Source organism: Rattus rattus, chromosome 3 (genome assembly GCF_011064425.1).
Source record: "Rattus rattus isolate New Zealand chromosome 3, Rrattus_CSIRO_v1, whole genome shotgun sequence".
NCBI classification, from domain to species: Eukaryota; Metazoa; Chordata; class Mammalia; order Rodentia; family Muridae; genus Rattus; species Rattus rattus.
In genome coordinates this window covers 102100644-102123701 of record NC_046156.1, presented here as the reverse complement: position 1 = coordinate 102123701, position 23058 = coordinate 102100644, and the positions used below count along the sequence as shown (strand labels likewise).

At 43.9% G+C, this 23058-nt stretch overlaps 1 protein-coding gene across 1 annotated transcript in view; it reads left to right on the top strand.

Moving 5' to 3' along the window:
- The window catches only part of Foxo1 (forkhead box O1), a 74642-nt gene extending 51973 nt beyond the window's left edge, over positions 1 to 22669 (top strand). The window contains exon 2 of the mRNA XM_032898429.1: positions 21199 to 22669. Coding sequence (XP_032754320.1) covers positions 21199 to 22536 — 1338 coding nt within the window. The 3' untranslated portion in view covers positions 22537 to 22669. The remainder of the gene's footprint in view (positions 1 to 21198) is intronic.
- The last annotated feature ends 389 nt before the right edge of the window (positions 22670 to 23058 follow it).

Below are 23058 nucleotides of genomic sequence, written 5' to 3'. Positions count from 1 at the left end.
TGAAATAGATCTTTACTTTGCAGTACTTCTGGTTTAGTGACACTTACTACTGTGTACTGTCTATTTTTAGCAAGCCTTGAATTCTAAGTAAATAAAAAATTAACTAAATTGGTTTTTAAAATAATACAGACTGTACTTTTTTTACTTTCTCTGTCCTAATGGAAAAGAAGGTCTTACTTGGGATAGAAATGCAAATTTTGTGCCAGTCTCTTCTTTGAAATTGGCAAGCGTTGTATTGAGTTGTTTATGAGACTAGATAGAAGTGTTTGACATTTCTTTTAATGCACATTCTTGCTGTCATTTTTTTAATTGACATAAAAATTGTACACATTTAAGAGGCACCGGGTAAGTGTGTCCATATACTTGCGTTGTGTAATGTTCAAGTCAGGGAAAGAAAAAGAATTTCTTGTCTCTTAAATATTCTTTCAAAAACATTGAAGGTCTTTATTGAAATACTCAGCATAGGGCTGGAGAGATGGCTTAGTGGTTAAGAGTACCGACTGCTCTTCCAGAGGTTCTGAGTTCAAATCCCAGCAACCACATGGTGGCTCACAGCCATCTGTAATGAGATCTGATGCCCTCTTCTGGTGTGTCTGAAGACAGCCACAGTGTACTTATATATAATAAATAAATCTTTAAAAAAAAAAAGAGAAAGAAATACTCAGCATATTATCCTCATGTTTTGTTAGCCTGCCACCCAGAATGTTTCCCCCTTTAAGCTATAATTTGATACTTTCTGCCTAAGGCCCTCCTGACCTCCAGTAACACTGCTCTTTCCGCGTCTGTTGAAACCAGCGTTTTTATATTCCATTCCCTGATGAGACTGTATCTGTCTTGGCTTAATATAATGTGCTTCAGTCTGCCCATGTTTAAATGGTTTAAAAGGACTTTGTCCTTTTTATAGCTGAGTAATATTCCGTGATGTGTATACCTCATGTCTTTATACGTCCATCAGTCACCACCTGTCTTAAGGACAGTAGATATCAGTGGTACTTTGAGAGCGTTTGTGTTTGCTCTGTTTGTTACTGATTTAGTGTAAATTTAGTGATTTAGAAAAGTCACAAAGTGCCCACTTGACTTCATTGAAGATTTATTTAAGGCTTGGCTTGATTAAACCTGGACTTTGGAGTTAATAGATGAAGTGAATAGAGGAAATTTTATTGTGTTCTAGTCCTTTTAAATGGTTCCATCTTTTTTGTTTTTTCTATTTAATTTTTTTAGTCCAATAAATACAGTTTGATCATATTTTTCCTCCCCCATTCCTCCCTCCCAGCATGTCCACCGAGTTTTATATTCCCCTCCTCACTCTCAGAAACAAACAAACAAAAAAACAAACCAGAATCCTCACAAACCAACAAGATAAAAATATGCTAAAACAAGACAAAAAGTCCTCAAAAGAGCATGGTTTGTTTTGCATTTGCCAACTACTCCTGTACACTTGGCCTGCTCTGCGGTGTGATTGATGTGCCTGCGACACCTGTTGGAGAAAGCATTTTTTTCCCTTTGCTAGCAGATATAAATTGCAAACTGCTTCCTGGTTAGAGGTGGGGATAGAAGCACCCATGTCCCCTTCCCACTCTCAGTCCTGGGACCCCGGCTGGTTTGAACTTATGTGTGCTGCCACAGCCTCAGTTCACATGTCTGTCAGTCCTGTTACATCTGGAAGACAGTTCCCTCAGAGCTGTCCTCAACTCCACCTCCTGCCCTGTAGCTCCCTGGGTCTGAAGGGGAGGGGTTGATGACAACAGTGCATTTAGGACTGGATGGATGCTCCAGCTGGGCATGGAGACGCACGGCTTTAATGCCAGCACTCAGGAGGTAGAAGCAAGCCAATCTCTTTGAGTTCAAGCTCCAGGCCAGCCAGGTCTACACTGTGAGACCCTGCCTCAAAGAGTGCTCGAGAGTCTCTCAGTCTCTACATGTTGTTCACGTGCATTCTCTGTGTTAGGGTATGGGAGTATGTTCTTAGGAGTCTTGTTTGTTTGTATGTATGTATGTATGTATGTATGTATGTATGTATGTATGTATGTATGTATTATTTAAAGCAGAATACTAGGCCTATTTCTCACCCAGTCTTGGGTTTTTGGCCTCATCTTATAGTCACCTGTTAGCTTAATAAGTTTCCCTTGAATACAAAGATGTAAGATGTGTTCGAGTAAAAATTGTTTCATGGTCTTGATTCTGTTAGATGTTTTGGTTTGGCAGTTATGAAGGAGTGGAGCCATTTTTCTTTTGTTTCTACTTGGTGGACAAGAGAGAAAGGAGCGTGGGTTCCAGCTTGTCTCGCTTGAGATTCTCTTGCAGTGTTCAGGTGCTGGCACAGAGGCGAGTCTTGCTAGTGAAGTAGACAGGTCTGCTTTACAGGCACCTCTGGCCTTGTTGGGCAGATGGTTGAGGGACTTTTGTTTGGCCTGTTTGAGGGACACCCTACCATTTGGACAGGGTAAAAATGAGTTCTATGTTTTTCTACACGTAGCTTCTGTAGTTTAAATGGGTTTGTACAAAAGTGGAGTATTCCATTTGGCTGAACCTTCTGTTAATTGTTCAATGCTTAATATCCTCAGACCTCACTGATAATGTACTTTCTATGTCCAATAGTGTAAAAATCATCTCTGTCTAGAAAAAGTTACTTTTTGGTTCTCATTCAGAAGGGATGCCCCATGGCTTGTCCTAGGGAATCAACCTGAAGTCTTACAGAGGCTGGAAGCCATTTCATTCACCCAAATTCAGTTTTAGAGATGAGGGCAGAATACCTCAGCTGCTAACTAAAGACAGCACTTTAATTGGATAGATTTGTAGTAAGTATCTGTGTAAGGAAAGATTTTTGTTGTGTTTGCCTTTCCAGAACATGTGATAGAAATTGAAAAGGAATGGGGGAAGAACTGAGAACCAGGGCAGAAGCCTACAGGATAGAAAGTGATCCACACCTTTGTGGAAGAGTGGCTTTCTGCAGCTTTAGAAGGAGACGCTTTGAGCCATGCTTATGATCTTTATGGCTAATATTCATACCCGCTCTGTTTTCCATTCTGGGGTCCTCCCCCACCCCCAAACAATAGTTTTTAATTGACTCTTCAATCTAGGGTAATCCAACTTTTAGCGAGATAAATGACATTTGGGGTTCTCTTGCTCATTTATCCTTTTCTCCTTCCTTATTTGTGTCTGAAAGGAAAAGATTAAACTTTTCTAGTCAATTTGGATAATTAGGACTTTTGCTTGTCATTATTGTGTCTTCTGCGAATAATCAAAGCTCCCACTGCCTTTTAATGCCTACCTTTAACTGTGATCTCCACTGTTTCTTTGTTTGGAGCCCTTCTAGGCTAAGGTCAGGCAGGTACACATGCAAGCAGGTGGTAGGAGAAAAGTGTGGAATAATAAGCATTTCTGACAGGATCCATCAGCTCAACGTTGGTGCTGTGGGTGGAGTTATTCTTAGAGCCCCAGTTTGAAGATGGTTGTGCAAAAACCCATCTGTACTGCTGGTTGCCAGCATCTCTGGTACAAATATTGTCGTTTGCTCTTGAGGCAATCTGCTATTTCAGTCCTAGATTCAGTTTTATAATGTGCTGAGCAAAATAGCAGAGGGGGGGGGGTACCTTAAGTGGTAGTGTAATCTTGAGTTTAAAACACGCAGCAGCCGTGTTTCCAGTACAGGGTTGTTCATTGTCTCTCCTTAACTCAGCCGTAAGCATAATCCATATTCATTTATTCGTGCTTGCCTGAGGCCTGCCTCCCTTGTCCTGACTGCAAATCAGTTCTGTACCTGCTGAGAGGAATGATGGCGCTTGAGCTGACACAGAATGTTTACATGGTACTTCTTTTAAGATGTACTCTGTAAGGTTATAATGCGCCAAGCTCTTTTGGCTGAAAACGTGAATGCACTCAGAAACTAGTGGGCGTGTGAGTCAACTTTACACATAGTGAAGAAGGAAGGCAGCACTTCATAAAGAATATAGGCTTAGCTCACAGTCTGGGAGGCTGGAAGTCCACAGAGCGTGTTACAAGGTCTGCTGACGGGCACTCCTTCCCTCTCTGTGTCCCATCATGTTGTATAAGTATGTCTTCTCTAAGTCACCAGGAATCAGTCTTGGGTTTTCTGCACCTGTGACCTAGTCTAGTCCCTTTTCAGATGCCATTCTCTAGTCACCACAGTCTGCGACTCGCCTTCTTAGCATGAGTGTGAGGGGCAAAACATGATTGAACTGTGCTGTGTCCATAGCACTTAGTTAAAAAATTGTCAAATGTGACACTGCACCACTGTTCTCTCCTGGTGTCTTTCACTGTCCTGGCTTTGAAAGTTACAACTGTCATGGAGGCCACCAAACACCTGGCAGAGCTCTGCACAAAGCCCTGTAGCGGGAGTGTGGGGTCTCTAGAAACTGGGCATGAGGTCTCACTGCCATTTGCTGGAACTTCGTCACAAAACTGTTTAGAACGAGAAAGCACATCGTCATGTAGGAAGTAGTATGTTTTCTTCTGTTTCTGGCACTTTCTTTCCAGCCTGATGCACAGTGAGGGCCTATCTGACTCAGTACATGTATGACAGTATGATGTATACTGTATGACAGTATGACTCAATACATGTACACACATAACTCAGTACCTTACAGAACAGTGTCACACTTAGCCTTCAAAAGTGCTGGCCCTGAGTCTCTAAGTAGATTTTTATGACTTTATGGATTGTGATCTAGAGTTTTAGCCTGGGGCAGCCCACATTTTTCCATGACCTTCAAGTGTTGGCCACAGCCCTGAAGTCAGGAGAGAGGTGAATGCATCCATATATGGAAGAGTCATCCTGGGACAGAAACGGGAAGGGACTTCACAGTCTGCTTGAAGACACGTCAGAGGATTTAGCTAGTTAAGTCAGTAGTCACTCTTGGTCTCAGACATGGAACTAGTTAAAATTACACAGTAAACCAGGCAGCTCTGAGAAACACTTTAAGTCCTCAGTGACAGACTAGACATGATAGTTTGATACTTATATTTGGCTGTTTAAGGAAGGCCACTTTCCTGACCCTGTGGGACCCCATAACTAGTTGTCTGCAAAGCTCCAATCTTATGAAAGTTAATTCCACTTCATTTCCTCAAATATGAATCCCACCTTTAACCTAAGTTGGCTGGGTTTTCAGAAATACAGAAAATTTTGGATGTTGGTGATAGTGCTTACTTTAAAAAGCAAAAACAAAACAACAATAACAAAACAATTTATTCCTTAATATCTTCCTGCATTGTGAGACTGTGAACTGATGTGATTGGCTGGGCTTGGACTGGCTCCGAGAGCTTTCTCCCACAGGCAGGTTTTTGCTGGTTGGCATAAGCAGCTGTGATCTTCTCAGACTCGGTGTGAAGTTAGCTAGCTCTGGGTTGAAAGGAAACTGCACATTAAAAGGGAAAGCGGGGGAAGACAATTCCAGGAAATTGAAAGGTGAGTTTGGCATTCCGCATTCATTAATGTCGCTCCTAGTGTTCTTTCTGAAAAACAGTGATGATTTCAGAATACACTGGCTTCCATCCACTGCCTCGTGATTGTATTCAAGGATATCCCTTCTTAAACATCTAGTAAATTCCTTTTACTGTTTGATACTGACTAGTAAAGAGTTCTGCTAACCTCATGCTTTGCAGAGTTGACGGCCATGTGCTCATATTCACTTAGGAATATTCTAGAGTTTCACTTTTCTTCCTGTGAAACACAGTCATGTGGAAGAGCATGGCTGCTCTGAAAAGAGTCTTGCACATGAAGCTGTCTAAACCCAATGGATATTTAGTACAGATTCCCGGTCTTACTCCATACCAATTGAATCCTAGTATCGGAATGTCTCTATAAAGCTTTCTCATCATTGCCTAGACTGGTAACCGCTCAGTTTGAAGCTGAGGAAAAGGAAATTTGATTAGTTGTGTTAGGTAATTGGGTTGGGAGTAGCAGGAGGAGAAACTGTCTTGTGATGGGGGAATGGGGTAAGGGTTGGTCTTAGGAAGCCCTGGGCGAGGCCCTGGGCGAGTGGCAGTTATGTTTGGGTGCTGACGATGAAGGTGAGCTGAGCAGTTTGAAGATAGGAAGTAGAGCTCCCGGCCTAGAGGTTTGTAGCTTCTGCAAAGGTGAGTTGTGTGGTATCGCAGTCTTGGGGATGTGCTTGAAGCTTCCGAGTGCTGCTCCACAGGCTCATCTGTGTCAGCCTCACCAGGAGTCAGAGCAGCTAGAACTCCTGCCTTTTGGCAGCCACTAAGTTCAGAGCAGAGGCTCTGGGGCTGCTTTCTGAAGCCTGGGCCATGGCTGAGCTGAGGGATGTGGGCCCTGAAGTCCTTTGTAAAACTGCCCAGCCTCTTTTAACTCACAAAGTTGTTACTTAGTACAGATCTCATTCAGTAATTTAATTTTCTTTTTTTTAAAAAGCATTATATTTTTGAAAATTTTCCAGGTCTCATAGTCAACACTAAAAGCAGGAAATCAAAGCCATACAGATTGAAAACCTTTCCAAATTGCAGTGGAAGGAAGCTTTGAAAATGGGAGAGATACAAGAAGCTGATGGGGAGTTTTGTTGCCTTTTTAGTATAGAGCATTGGCATTGTGGGAAATTATTAGTTGACTAGTCCAGTATTACTTACGATATCAATTGCAATTTCATAAGAGGAATTGTTTCTGCTCACAGTGAGTGCAGTTGCTCCACTTTAATCCAAACAGGTGACAGTTGAAATACGTAGCATCAAACAGGAAGCAGATGGGGGCTAATTTAAGTTCTGTTGGTGATGAAAGGGTGACTGACCAAGGAGCAGCTGGTTTACAAGTTTGATTCATGCTGTTGTATAAGGGAAGCCCCTTCACATTCTCCTGACTCTTGGGGGTCACAGCCTGTGTCTCAGCAGTAACTAGGAAGGCTGTGTGGCTGTGTGTACTTTCTGTGCCTCTGAAGCACTCTCTTCAGGGGTCATGGGGAAGGGGTCACAGCCCAAGATTCCTTGTCCTCTTTAGCATGTTTTGGCACCCGATACCCTACCCAGATAAGATAGTGGTCTTTTCTGTACCCTCCAACAAAGTGCGTGTGTGTTTGGCCTTAGGTTTGCTCTGTCCCAGTCTCAGTCTTCTCTTACAGTGCTGTCAAACGTGTCGGTGTCCTGGCCTAAGCTAAGGCCTATGTCTGCCTAACCAAGCACAGTGTGATCCTGAAGCGTGCGCCCAGTGGGGCTGTGGCTGAGAGGTTAGAGCTCCTGTTCTCCATTGCAGCTTCTGTCCCCTGCTAGTACTGCCACATAAGCACAAGAACAAGGTCCTGTGTGGGCTCTGTGGACCGTGTGCCAGCGACATGAAGGGAGTAATACTAGGAGGTGGAGCCTGTACTGTGGTTTGAAATCTTGCCCCAGTACTGTAATAAGTGTTAAGTGCACATGGGGAGATAGAAGCTTGGCGAGCAGCCGAGTCTGGGTTTGTCTGACATGTCGGTTTGCCAAAGGGGGGGATGGGGTGGGGGGTGTTTATCTTCACAAGCTCTGTAAAATTCTTCCTCCTCTCTCAGCTTACAGAATGTCTGCTGTTTCTTAGAAAAGTAAAAATCTTAGGATACAGTTTGCAAAGGACAGCTTTTGCTTGATGATGCATACATCATATTCTTGTTTGATTTTGAGTGTACAAATTCATACATGTGTTTCACCGCATTGTTCTGTTTGATAGGCACTGTTTCTGAATGATTGAGGAAAGGGGATAGGACTTTTTTGTTCTTTTGGTTTTTTTCTACACTATTCTGTCTATGAAAGTTACACATGAATTAATGTTTTCACAGCAACAGGACAAACATCCACAGAGGTAAACTACATAGTAAAAGTTCTCAGTACATTCACTGTACAGAGGCTTGTCATTGCTGAGGTGAGAGGGGGTGTGCCGGGGAAAGTGGAGGACTAGATCAAGATACACTGTGTATATCTGTGCAGATGGCAAGGAATAACTTGAAGTATAAATAAATATATATGTATATATAATTCTTTTTAAAGATTTGGGCTGGGACATGGCTTAGTGAGTTAGACACCTGCTACATGTGGGACATGCATTGGATTTCCAAGATGCACATGTTGGCATGAGAAACTTGACTGCCACAAACTGCTCTTTGACCTCCCATGCTTGTCATAAGCATGTGCCAGAGACATACAGACATAATTTTAAGAGGTTTTAAAGATAATTTTAAATAAAAGAATTTCATTTATTTTTCTTGCAGTAAATGGTATGTAATAGAGATGTCATGTTGTAGTAAAGATGTTGTGATTGATGCCCACTCTCAGATATACAGAAACTTCACAGAATCAGAAGCCATTTTTGCCCAGATTTGTTCTATTTGTCACTGAGGGGAAAGCCTGCCTGTGGGCTCCTTTTCTTCTGGGCTTAATTCCCATGACCCCAGAATCCACCACTTAATGCATAATGACATTCCTTTCTCTGAATATTGTCACAGTCGTGGCTGTTTTGCTATTTGTGCTGGATGTTTTAAGATTCTTTGTATCATCCTGCCTTTTCAGCCAATCAGTTAAACAGTTTAACATAAGCTCTTAAAGAGGCAGAAGAGAATTGGTCTGTTTTTCTATTAGAGTCATTGATGTTAGCCTAGTTTCTTGTGTTTGGGGAAGGGCAGATGACTCCTTCCCAGTCAGTAGTGGGACATGCTTGCATTGACTGGGTTGTCTTTGTCCTTCACAGACCAATAGGCGCCACTCTCTCATTTGTGCCATCAAGGTCCACACAGTACTCAGGCTTCTTAGGTACCGAGGTCAGGTGTGTGTGTTCTTTGATAAGAAACTTGGGCAATTCTGAGGCATTGCAGCTGGAGACCCCCCTTCTGCTCTGGGTATACTTAATCTCACAAATGCCTTTGAAACACTTGTGTCTATTACAGTTAATATCTCTTGAGGGCAGTTAGGGCAGGCACGAAAGCAAAGCATAAGGTTAAAAAAAATTATCCAAAGTCACGACTACAAAGAAGATAAAGTCAGGGTTAAAGCTCTTAAAACCACTTTTATTAGCATATATTAATTATATATGAGTTCTATTACAATCTTTTATACATGTACATAATGTATTTTCATCATAATCCCTGTCTTGATTAGCACCTATTAGATCTCTTTTTTCTAAGATATGTGCCACTAGATGTTGGTTTTGAAATATAGTAGGTCATGAAGAGCAGTTAGAGAAACGACATCTGTGTGTTTGTACTTGCACACACTGGCAGGTTATTAACCTGTCTAAACTCTATACCTACAAAACAAAAAGCTGTAAATTAATAGTGCAGTTTGTTTAATTTTCTTTGCTTTATATATAAATTAGCACAAAACAATTTATCAGAGCTTTATTTTAAAAATAAATAAACCTCATTTAAGTTTATATCTCAAGTAGGCTTCCTTAAATGAATTCTCTTCACCACAAAAGGAGCCATTACTTCTGAAGCACACACGAAAGAATGCTAGACCATGGTGGGCTGTTTCACGTTGGAAGTACTAGAGGAGGGAGAGCTCTCTCTTGATGGTTAAAGAAAAATGTGTTCTTTGGGAAACAGGGAGCCCACAGGGCACACTTAGATGGTCACTGCTGGGAGCTGTTTGTCAGTGGAGACAGGCCTGACCACAGGCTGGCCACAGATAGTGTTTGTCCTGTCCGTGGCAGCCTCTGCCTCTGTTATGTTATACCAAAGGGGAATTTAAATAGAACCCACTAACATTCTCTGTCTGCTGCAGAACCAGCATTCTAGGGGGGGCATTTATCAGGTCGCTAGGTAAAGGTGCTTGGCAGGTGTTGCACCTGAGGGTTCATACCTGCACCAGACCAGGCCGATCCTGTGCACTTAGTGCGGTGCATGATGAAGCACCTTCCCCCACACAACATCCTCACTGCCGCCACCTTCTAAGAAATACTTAACATTCAACTTGACTTTAAACTGTTGTCTTGTCATTTAATGGGGAGCTTCCAAAAAGGTCAGCTGAGGCCAGTTTTCAGGAGTCAGTTCTTCCCATCTACTTCTGCATCTTGAAGTAAGTTTCCTTAGACCAGACAGAAATGATATGACATGGCGTTACTTTGCAGTGAAGACGCAAACCAAATACAGTATCTTAGAACTGATTCACAGTCTCCCGTCCCTGTTCCAGAACCAACTTGCTTCTCATCCACGTGAAGTTGTTGCAGGCTTTTGTATGTCACAAGTTTTTTTGTATCCATTTTTGAATCCCAGAGGTAGAAATCTTTTACTTGTTATTTTGTGAGATAGGGTCATATGCTAGAAGCCAGAATCCTCTGCTGAAGCCACCCCAACATTGGTGTTGCATCTGCACCACCACATCAACTAACAACTGAAATGACGGGAGTGAATCGGGCGCTCCCTCTCGGCACATGCTCAGCTGTCATCGTGAGTTGACCTACAGTTACAAAATATTTGAGCTATTTCTTAGAGTCTCTTTGTTTGATGATAGCTGTGACTTTTGGGTGTCCCTGCTTTGTGGAAGAACAGAGGAATGACGTCAGAGGACAGGCCTCCTCATGACAGGCGGGCAGGCGAGCTCTCGGCTGAGGAAGGTCCCTGCCACTGCCACTAGCTTTTACAGTTGGATTCTGCCCGTGCACTTGACAAAGCTGCATGAGGGAACTGAGGAGGATGCCCATCTCCATTGAGACTCACTGGTCCAGGCCAGCCATGAGTCTGTCTTGATCTTAGATTCCTTTCAGGAGCCTACCAGAGTTTGTTGTCAATATGTCCATTTGTGATAAATAAGTCGATGTTACGTTGTAAGGCATTATTTACCTGATTTCCTTTAAGCTGTTCAAAAACACCTGAAAGATTTGGGCACTCCTAGATAATAACCTCAAGAAACAAAAACGAACCATCACAATGTTAGAGCGGAGTTTGCGTGCCAGGTGTTGAGAAGAAGAATAAAATGTTTGAAAACAGTAGACATCACGAAGGGAGGTTTTTAAACTTGTTTTCAACAAATAGTCTCCACTCCAGCATCGCCATTTTAAACGTGAGGGTGGGTAAGGGGGAACAGAGCCTAGTCTCATAAGCCATGAGACAAAAGGTGAAGGCCAATTGAACATAAACCCACACCATTTTCAGTTTGTCAGTGCTAAGGGTGGCCCTGTGCCTGGAGCCTATCCTCTTCACACAGGCTACACCGACATGCTTAGACCAAAGATGCGTTTCAAGTTGGAGACAGCAGTCTTCTTTTTAATTACTGTGTGTGTGTGTGTGTGTGTGTGTGTGTGTGTGTGTGTGTGTGTGTGTGTGTGTGTTGGGGGTGGGTGGATACATGGAAGAGGGCAGAACAATTTTGGGGGCATTGGTTGTCCACAATGTAGGATCCAGGGATCAATCAAGCTTAGGTCATTGGGCTTATAGACAACTGTCTTTGCCTGCTGCGCCATCCCACCCAGCCATTCTTACTCCCCTGAGATCTGCATTTCATAGTACAGGGAGGAGGAGGAGGAGCAGACCATCTGCCGTTCATGGGCACTCCTTAAAGGTCCCCTGCCTTTTCAGTGCTCATCCATATCCCTAAGACTAATCTATCACACGGACAAACCACATCTCCTGTAGCAGATGTTTTACTAACAAGAGATCTGTACATTAACATACACATACATACATACATACATACGTACGTACGTACGTACGTACATACGTACGTACGTAAATTTGGACAATGAAAAAATGGCTGGCTTTTGTAGAGAGGAAGATGGTCTCAGTGAAGGAAGCTTGTGTTTGGTCATTTACGATTCTGACTGTGCATTATAATGTTAGTGGCTGGATGTAAATAAGTTACTTTTCTTGGTAATGAAAGTAATAGGTGGAGATGAGCATGGTGGTGCCAACTGGTGATTCTGATTCGTAGGAGATAGAAGCAGGTTCAAGAATGCCAAGGCCAAGATGGTCTCAAAAAGTTAAACAAAATAAATGTATAAACACATCTTGATGCAGTCTCTTAATATGCTTGGAATTGTTAGCATTTTTACATTTATGGTAGACTTTGTGTTTTCCAAACATGCTCAGAGGATCTCTGTGACTGTGACATACCTAGTATATGTGGAGTGAGAATAGTACCTAGCTCAGACTCACATATAATGAGCTAACTGGTACAGACTAATTCATGGTTTGAACTACATTGCCAACAGTATGTATGGGGGTGTGTGTGTGGGGGGGGGTGTGAGTGAATTTTCAGAAGTTCAGAGTATTCTTGACTATAGCTTGGAAAAGATGTCTAAAAATTACACTGTTTGCTAGATGTTAGCCACAGTGGTAATCATTCTGTTTAATTCAGAGCAGTAGCAGTGAACAGTGTGGAGTGAAATAGCAGAGAAAACAACTGGAGAAGCAACAGTACTGGTTGTCAGACTGTGGAGCTGCATGACTTGCCACTGCCTGGATTCATCTTAAGGAATGGTCATCCGACCCTTGGTCATTATCCCTTAGCAAGTTATTCTGTAACAGGTTGGCCTCAAACTCAGAGCTCTTACCTGCCTCTGCCTCCCAAGTGCTAGGCTCAGAGGCATGCACCATCCAGGGGAGGAGGGGGGAGTGCAATGTTAAAGTCAAGAAAAACTGTGCAGCGGTGAGGCCAGGGCTCCTGGCAGGACCTCTGATGGATGAGGCCCTTTGCCTCCTCTTACTTTCCCTTATCTCAGCCTAAGGTCGTCTGGGTCTGGCCTAGGCATACTGTACTTGGTTACTTGCTGGCCCTGGGGAAGAGCCTTCCTACCTCCTCTGGGGAGGGGCTGATGCGCCTGACCTGAGAGCAGCTTGAGGCCCCATGCCCCAGTTGGTCCTTTCATCTTCTAGTTCTGTTTTCAGAGGTAGAAATGCTGCGCACAGCCCGGTGCTCACTGTAGGGCAGAAACTAGGTCTTAAGAAAGAAGCAAAAGTGACTGGGAGGCCTGGCCTTCAGTGGGCACCATGTGGAAACAGCTGTTTGCATAGTGGTGCTAAGGGAGCAGCAGCTCCAGGCACACTGCCTTAATGTCTTTGGGAAATCTGCAGACACCCCTGGCTTGGACACATGTGGTGGGGGGGGGCATCTTGTCTTTGGGACAGTTCTGGACCCAAATAGCTCTGTTAATACTGGGTCAGCCAATGAGTTACTTTAGTATTTGATTAGAGACAAAACTTTAGGAAGTTGAATAAAGGTGGTCCCCAGCAGTGGCTTAGCAAGCATGAGTCGCTGTTGCCAGAATAGCAGGCTAATGGGAAGATTCTCTGTAGTCCCCACAGGAAAACAGTACACTGCAGAGAATTCACAATTAAGCATTGTACTTGGAATTCATTATGCTTTTTTAATGGATATTGTGTTATTAGGATTCCAAAACAGGAATTAAAAAGAAGGAAAGAAAAGAAAGGAAACAAATAGCAGCTGGCCAGTTCTTAGTAATCAGACTGTGTATCTAAAGCGCTGGTTCTTCCTCAGAGAGGCAGCAGCATGTTTAGGGTAAAATCCTAGGCAGGACATTCTGTGGATGAGGTACTGTTTTAATCCACTCGGGCTTCATTGTTCCTGTCTCTGACTTTATATCAGTCGCATGTAATATTATAATATAAATAACTTGGGGCACATACTTCCGACATAGACAGTGAGCAGTGTAGATGGACCCATAGCTGTTAACTTTGACAAAGTTTACTTTTGTCTTTCTAACTTCCTAAAAACCTTAAAATTGATCTGAGCCTTTCCGCTGTGCTTGCTTTTATACCCAATTCAAGTTCTTTATCAGAGGAAAATAGGTCCTAATGTGCTACTTGGTTTAGATTTTTATTTTGTTTTTGTTTTTTTTAATTCTTGGAGCCAAATAGATAGGGTAGTTAATTACGTTTTAATGCTTTGTGTTTATACAACCATTTTAGATTAGGGGGAAAAATGGTATGGCCTGTAAAATAGACAAAGATTTTCATTAGGAACCAGCAGAATCACTTTAGCTGCAAATGAGATTCCTCTTAATATCCTCCTGCAGTGGGGCCCTGTGTGTTTAAAAGAGCTATTTGCCAAGAGCAACAAAAAAGATTTCTATTGTGAATAGCCAGTTAAGTGACATTTGAGGCTGGAGAAATTGCTCAGTGGTTGGGGCACTCATTTCTCTGACAGGACCTGGGTTCAGTTCCTAGCACACATGGCTTCCCATTGGCTAGGTCCAGCAGCCCACCATTTTCTTATAGCCTCTGTGGGCACCAGACACAGACATCTACACAGATGTACTACAGGCAAAGTGCCCATATACATAAACAATTTTAATAGACATGTAGGGGAGTTATAGTTGACTGCTGTGGGCTTAGCAGTACTTGGTCTCTGTGCCTCCCTGAGGGTTAATGGCTCTGGGGAACACCTGCATGGTGGAAGGAAATGGAATTAATCCCAGGAGACCAAGCTTCCTTTTGAAACAGTTTTAAACCCATAGATCACTTTAAAAATAATAACAATTGCAAGCTAGGGGAGACCAAGCTCTACTATGGGGACCTTATTAGCTAGGGTTAACACTAAATAAAGTTGACCTGTGGGGTATTGTGGCATTAGATCAGAGCCTATAGAATATCAAGCAGTTTGTTCCCCAGGTTAGCAAGCATAGGACAGTGGTGAGTGGCTGGTGGGTGGACTAGAGGGAAAGAGCTGAAAGAGCTGTTGGTATCAGCCTCACCTGCAGTATGAGCCTTGTCTTTGGGAGCACGTCATTCCTTTTCCTCTCTTAGTCTCTCTGTGTGTGGTGTAGACCTATCAAGGCATGTTTGTGGCAGTCAACAAGACAAGCTTGGATACTGGCCCTTGTTTAAGACAGGATCTCCTTTTGTGTTCTGCACCTGGTCAGGCAAACAGGTCCACAAACCTGGGGGGTCCCATCTTCCTGTAGAGCATTAGGTTTGCATGTACAACTGTGTCTAGGTGTGTGTGGGTTCTGGGGATTCAAACTCAGGTCCTCGTGCTGTACGTTAGGCGCTTACCACTGAGTCATCTCCCAAACCCAGCATTTCATTCCTGGGAGTGGACAAAGCACATCATTAGAATTCATTTCACATCGGAAAACGAAAAGTTTTGTTCTTTCACAAAACTGGTTTCCTCTGAAGAAACACTTCCCTGTGGCACACAGTTAAATTTTATGGCAAAGGGGAAACACCGCTTGTTAAAACGTTCTACCTTCTGAGAAGCAAAAACTTGGCAGAATTATTATCATTAAGCGCATTTCCTCAAATATTAGGATATTAGGTCTGCATTAAGCTTGTTGGCTAAAGAGCTGGTAAGCTGTGGACACCTTTATTCTGTTTCAGAGCTTTCTTCTGCTTTTGAAGGTTGTGGCATCTCCACTTTCTATCTTTGATTTTATTAGTAATTTGTCTCCTCACCAGACATGCTTGTCTTGCATTTCTTTGTATGTTCATGAATGCTGCTTATTGTCTTAGGGGTTCTTAAGTGTACCCTTTAAAGTTAAATGGTCAGGGTATTAGAATATATGACCTTTGCCATGTCCTGCACTGGTTGAGTCCCAGAACCCTGCCTAGGGGCCACAAGGGAGTGAAGAAAGGATACATATGGAGACAGACAGACGACAGACAGACACACACACACACACACACACACACACACAGTGACTCTGGGATCAGATGGGGTTCTCTAATTTTACCATTACCAGCCAACCTGAAACTTCAGCATATGTATTAATTACATAGAGCACAGGGGGAAGGGTTAACTAGTCTGGGTAGGGGGTCTCCGTCAGGCTGTAACCGCCCTCTGCTTGTGTGTGTCAGTCCCCCCACCCCCACCCCCACCCCCCCACCCCACCCCGGATTATGAAGCCACAGTTGCTAGTCCTTGCACACACTGATAAGTGTTGGTTCATAAAGATTCATTCTTAGACTTCCAAGAAAGCTTTGCCAGTTCTCTCTTGCCTGGCCCACAGGGGTAATGGCTTTGCCAATTTCCCATGAGCCAGTTGGTCTTGGAGTCCTTGACAGGCAGTGCCTGTGTCAATATTCCTTTGCTCAGGATTTCACTAACTCAGGGCTTCCTCAACTCCCTTCATCTCCCTGTCCTATCTTCACACGTAGTCGGAGGCAGGTTCATCTCAGTTTCCACACTAAAGATGGTATACCAACAAGAACAAGGAATGTTCTACGTGTTAAAGTGATTAAAGCCCAAAGCTCCTCAAGGACCATTTCTGTAGTATTAGCAAGAGAAACAGTCTAATGGCGAGCCCTTTGTGTTTTTAGGAAGTGTCGGTACAATTGGACCACATATTTGCTACATTATTGAGTCCAACCAGGAGACGGACCCAAACCAGTTCCCAACTCTGGTTTTACTTGAAGACAAAGATATCAAAACTACACTAAACACTCCCAGAATTAAATCTATAATCTATGTAAGGGGAAGAAAACACAGGATTGCAGTTCAGCTGTGAGAACATGGAAATAAGCCTGAGGAAGCCCGTTAAACAGGAAGTTTGTGATGAATGACTTAATCAAGTTGGCTTAAAATTCCTGTTTATATATTCCTTACTTCCTATAACAAAGTAGCCAGTTTTATTTCCCTCAGTTTGTGTCAACTGATAGCCGGGCCCTTCCATGCATACATACTACCCCACCCTACCCTTTGGTTCTCCTCTAGCCACTGACAGGTGTTAAGAGCCAGTACTCATTGAGACCCTGACCGACTCATCCCAGGACTACTACCTTTGGTTCTACCCCATCAGGCATCTCCCAGATGCAGGAGGCTTCCCATGCTACCCATGAGTCCCCTCACCTCTCTCTTGCTGTTTTACATGACAGTGGACTCTCCCCCATTCTGTGCTCAGTGGAAGATTACTTTTGAGGAATTTTCTTTACTCTGGAATGATTTGAATAAGATTAAGCACTTTAGAGCAAAATGTGAGTCCACAGCAGTTTACTAATCTACAAGTTACATGTTAGGTGGCCTAGAAGGAAGGTCATGTCTTATACTGTACACCAGATGAATTGCTGAGTGTTAGAACTTGTAGGACAGCTTTGAGATCGCCAGAGATTCTCGTGCCAAGACTTTAGTGTAGACAGATTATGGCTTAGGAGGTATTCAGGTGAGAATAGGGCTCTGAAAAATGAAATCATCTTTATGGAAAGACATGGATTAACTGTCCATAGTAAGTCTTCTGTTAAAGCATGTTTTTGAGTCAAATAATATGCACACTATTAACAATTTATGTCTCTAAACACACGAACTGTTGAGTAAATGTGACATGATTTCCTTCTCAAAAAGCACACTGCACTATTTTAAGTCATTTTATTAGTAGCTCAAATCGGAACTCTATTAAATAGTGGTTTTTGCTACTTTGAGTCTTTAGTGTGTTTTCGCTTGGGGAAGTGTAAGAAAGGAAGCATGAGGAGGGGATCCATACTTGCTGGGTATCTGTAATAGCTGTGCACAATTACAAAGTTCAGATGTGAGGGAAGATCTAGTTTGTCTAGCATTTTTTAAAGAATTTGTAAGTTTTCTACAACTGGTAGCTCTTTACTCATATGGCCCAGACTCTGAACACGAGGTTTTTTGTGTGGGTTATCTATACCACCTATGCAGTCAGGGGGTACTTGTCAGCAGATGAGGGTCTCTGGGGACCACTTTATTTTCCTTGTAAGTCCTCAAAGCCTCTTTATGTAGGCTTTCCCTGGGACAGTGCACACCAGAGATTCAGTATAGCTGCTGGGGTTTTCTGTCATAAAGAAGAGCCCCACTGGGAAGCAAGTCATAGTGTTTAAATTTATTAGCCATGAAGGCAGACTATGGGTTTTGTAAAGTATAAGTGGAATTATCTCTGCTCCCCCAATGTATATTCCTATACAAAGAGGTAACTTTTGCCAACTTGAGCAGTGTTGTGGATAAGCGTCACAAACCACAAGGCCTTGTTGAGTTCTGTCTAATGGAAGGGGGCTTCTTTCTGCTTTAGTTTCCCCTTTTTGAAGTGGGACCAGCAGCATCTGTCTGCATGAATGCCTAAGAGATGTACGCTAAGTCACATCTTCCCTGTAATGTTTTTGGGGTGTCAGTTAACACGTTTTTATTGAACTTATCTGTGTAGAGCATCTATTAGAGGCTTTGAGGTTAGAAACTTGGGTTTGATCTGGGGTTTAAGGAACTCTTAAGGTCCATAGGGGCATGAGTAGTACTCAGGAGCAGAGCGGGGTTGAACATCAGTGCACCAGGCTTGTGTCTACTTCACTGCCAGAGCTTGTCCTCTCAGCTTCCTTAGAATGTGCTTGCCATTCAGGAAGCTTCAGAGCAGGAATGTGCCTGAGGCTTCACCCAGCGCAGAAAGCCAGCAGGGAAGTATGGCTGCTGCCTTAGCTCTTCTCCAGTGCTATCATACAGATCAGGATTTGTGTGTGTGCAGCACTTGGGCCTCATTCCCCTTCTGTTTCCTCACAGACTGCTTGTTGGGAGAGAATGTTGAGAGCACAGAATCTCATAGCTCTACTGCTGCAGAGAGCCGTGGACATAGCCCCTCAAGCCTGCCCCTCTGCAGTGTCCTACTGGCTACATGAAAAACAGGAATTTATGTAACAAGCCCTGCACAGCAAACGTTTTCCTGTTGTGGGGGTGGGTGGGTAATTGTTGGCAAAGTGAGTATTCAGCTCTATTACTCAGAGTGACCTGAAATGTCCTTAGAAAAGTATGTAGTGTGATATTTTGATAAGTAAAGGATTGCTATGGCCAACAAAAAAAACCAACAAACAGAAGTCCAAGCATTTAATAGATACTAGCCCTGAAGTTAGTGAACTATTTTTAAACTTTTGAGGAGATTTCTTTGCTATTACATCTTCTTTGGTCCTGGTGAAAATGCCCCTCCCCTGTGTGTGCTCGCCACAGTCTGGCAGAGCCACCCTGGGCTTATAGAGCTGTGCCCCTTTCCCCTGTTAGTTTCAGACAGTCAGGAAGCTGATCTGGAAGGATCTCCTCCCCTATACTCTCTTTATTATTAACTAAATGGGACAGGCCAGGAGTCCAGCTTCCTCTCTCTGAGAGCCTTTATCAGCGCTTATCTGTGTGTCTACTGTGTTTAAAGACCACAGTTGTCCTGATGGGACCTCGTGCAAATGCGCAGACTCCCTCCTTCCCTCCCTCCCTCCCTGAATGCAGTTCCAGGCGGGCTGCTCTCCAGCCCTGCCCAGACTGCTGCTACTGCTGCTGCTGCGGCGGAGGAATTGGAATTCTGCTCACTGGTAGTGGTGGGCACAGTGGCCAAAGCTCTGGGTGTGGGAGGGGGAGGGGGACAGGGAGGTGGGGACACATGGGATTGAGATACTGCATGAAGAAGTGTATTCCTTAACCTTTTGGGAGATATTTGGAGTTAAAGACCTTGCCCTTCATAACATGCCTAGATATAGTATAACAGATCATAAGTGGAAGAACAGAATGAAGCCTCAGAAGAGACCACTACTGCCACATACCCACATACCTGCCTGGCATCCAACCAGAAAGTTCCTGTTGGGCCATGTCTCATCCGCCCTCACCATGCATCCTGGCAGAAGGACTTAACACATAGCTGTTGTGTTGCAATTCTTGGAGGGAATGTAGTGCAGAATACATTTTGAAATAGGGGTTTCTAAGCTCTCTTTGGGCCTCTGTCTGACTTTTGTCTCTTTTTAGAAAATGAGATTACCACCATGCTCATTTTGTTTTCCATCTCTTGTTGAGAAAAGGCACGAATGTGCTCAGGGTCATGGAGAAGTCTGACCCTTTATATTGTTCTGGTCTGGTACAATGGTTGGCACTCTGAGCACCTTTATTCCCTGTCAACAACATGAGGATGTGGGCATTGTGGCTGCCTCCTTGGGTGACCACAAATCTAATTAGAGTCTTTTTGTGGTCCAAGAGGGGTCACAGAGTATTTGGGCAACTAAGCCTTGCACTTGGTTGGCAGAGAAGTTGGCCAACAAGTGGAGAAGCCAGGGTTAAGTTATCCAGAATACTGCCCTGGACTTGGTCCCTTCAGAGCTGCAGATGAGTACGGAGCAACCAGACCAGGACAGAAAGCTTAAGACAGGTGCCTCTTTGGCCTAGATGTCCTTCGCACTCCCAGATTTGTGCCACAGGATCCCCCAAATGTCAGATGTCACACTGGGGTTTCCTCATCTTCATTTAAGGACTAAGAGACTGACCTATATTCTCCTGTGTGTTTGCAATTTGCACACATTTGTTGTAGCTTTGTTGTTAACATCCTGTCTACCCGCACGTGCCCTGAGTAGGAACAGAAGGGCTTCAGCTAGGGGAGCTCTCTTCACCCTGGTATCCCTTCTCTGGGTGGCATACTTTGTACAGTGTCCTGAAGTTAGTGGTTTGGTTAGAGCTGAGTTTTCAAATTTGAATGCTGCATTTTATGGGAAGTTAACTTTCTCAAGAAAATAACTTTTCTTTATGTTTATTTTTATTTGCCTGATACAAAGACTGATGGTATAAAAGAATTTAGGTCTTAACTTTTGGAGGAATCTATCTGTCTGTCTGTCTGTCTGACTGACTGTCTGTCTGTCTATCTATCTATCTATCTATCTATCTATCTATCTATCTATCTATCTATCTATCTATCTATCGGGAGGGGGGTGAGTTAGATAGTTTAGACTAGCCTCAGATTCACTCAAAGTCCTCCTGCCTTTTTCTCCCATCAGCTGAGATTATAAGTAGATATTGTGTGTTGCTTTGGGGTTTTTGTTCCTGAGTAGGGATAGATCCTGCTTGATCTCCTTTTCTGTTACCCTTTGGGCCTGGTAACAGAGGATGTCACTTTATAGGAATGATGTTTATTTCACGGAAAAAAAAATCACTTTGTTTTTAGTCAGGGTCAAAATCTGTATAAAAGAAATTTATGTAAATCAATATATGTGTGTATGCATGTATAAAAGCTATTGAGCTTATTTCATTAGGGAAATAAGTGCCCTTTTTTTAGATGCTATTCTTCCTACACCAATTTGAGACCTTTTATAGTGAGTTTATTACTACAGTTTAGTGCCAATGAGGTGGTGGCTTTTGTTGCTGTACAAGTTAGATCCTCAGAACCCAAGTAAAGGTAGAAGGTGAGAAGAGACTGCAAACGTTATCTACATGCATGCGTGCATGCGCGCGCACACACGCACACACACACACACACACACACACACACACACACACACACACACACGACCCATGTTGAACAGTAAGTTGTCCAAGGGGGAAGGAAGTGCTGTACTTCTAACATATTGTCTTGCTTTACAGAATTCAATTCGCCACAATCTGTCCCTACACAGCAAGTTTATTCGAGTACAGAATGAAGGAACTGGAAAAAGTTCTTGGTGGATGCTCAATCCAGAGGGAGGCAAGAGTGGGAAATCACCCCGGAGAAGAGCTGCATCCATGGACAACAACAGTAAATTTGCTAAGAGCCGAGGACGGGCTGCTAAGAAAAAAGCGTCTCTCCAGTCCGGGCAAGAGGGTCCTGGAGATAGCCCTGGGTCTCAGTTTTCTAAATGGCCTGCAAGCCCTGGGTCCCACAGCAATGATGACTTTGATAACTGGAGTACATTTCGTCCTCGAACCAGCTCAAATGCTAGCACCATCAGTGGGAGACTTTCTCCCATCATGACAGAACAGGATGACCTGGGAGATGGGGATGTGCATTCCCTGGTGTATCCACCCTCTGCTGCCAAGATGGCGTCTACACTGCCCAGTCTGTCTGAAATCAGCAATCCAGAAAACATGGAGAACCTTCTGGATAACCTCAATCTTCTCTCGTCCCCAACATCTTTAACTGTGTCAACCCAGTCCTCGCCTGGCAGCATGATGCAGCAGACACCTTGCTATTCGTTTGCACCGCCAAACACCAGTCTAAATTCCCCCAGCCCCAACTACGCAAAGTACACGTACGGCCAATCCAGCATGAGCCCTGTGCCCCAGATGCCTATGCAGACACTTCAGGACAGCAAATCAAGTTATGGAGGATTGAACCAGTATAACTGTGCCCCAGGACTCTTGAAAGAGTTGCTGACTTCTGACTCTCCTCCCCACAATGATATTATGTCACCAGTTGATCCTGGAGTGGCTCAACCCAACAGTCGGGTCCTGGGCCAAAATGTACTGATGGGCCCTAACTCAGTCATGCCAGCCTATGGCAGCCAGGCACCTCATAACAAAATGATGAACCCCAGTTCCCACACCCACCCTGGACATGCACAGCAAACTTCTTCAGTCAATGGCCGTGCCCTGCCCCATGTGGTGAACACCATGCCTCACACATCTGCCATGAACCGCTTGACCCCAGTGAAGACACCTTTACAAGTGCCTCTGTCCCACCCCATGCAGATGAGTGCCCTGGGCAGCTACTCCTCTGTGAGCAGCTGCAATGGCTATGGTAGGATGGGTGTCCTCCACCAGGAGAAGCTCCCAAGTGACTTGGATGGCATGTTTATTGAGCGCTTGGACTGTGACATGGAGTCCATCATTCGGAACGACCTCATGGACGGAGATACCTTGGATTTTAACTTTGATAATGTGTTGCCCAACCAAAGCTTCCCACACAGTGTCAAGACTACAACACACAGCTGGGTGTCAGGCTAGGAGTTAGCGAGCAGGTGAGTCTATTCACTCCAGTATCAAAGCCCTGTGAGAAAGGGACACAGTACCATGTGTCTTCATGTTTAAACATTTAAGGAAGAAAACCCAACAATTAAAAAACCCCAGTTAAAGACAGGGTCTTCTGTAACCAGCCTCCCCTTCCACACGTGCTTGCTTGGTGCTAACCCAGGGCAGCACTCTGACAGAGCTACACCCAGGGCTGTGCTAGGCTTTGTTCTAGCATCACCTGATTGTGCATTGCCAGGAAGTACCTGTTACTATCCCTGTCCACTCCTCCCCCCTTCCCCCCCCTTCCCCTCTCTCCCTGCCTCCTACCCTCCCTCTGTCCCTCTTTGCCTCTTGAGGGTAAAATGGGGTGCGGCTTGCTTTAGCAGCTTCTGAGACTCTCTCTTCACTGTCGAACAGCTCGTCTTCCTTCCCACGCTCTTAAATAAGCGAACACATTCCATACCTAGCAGACACCAGAGGTCTTTTTTTTTTCTTCCATTTTTTTCAATTAATAAA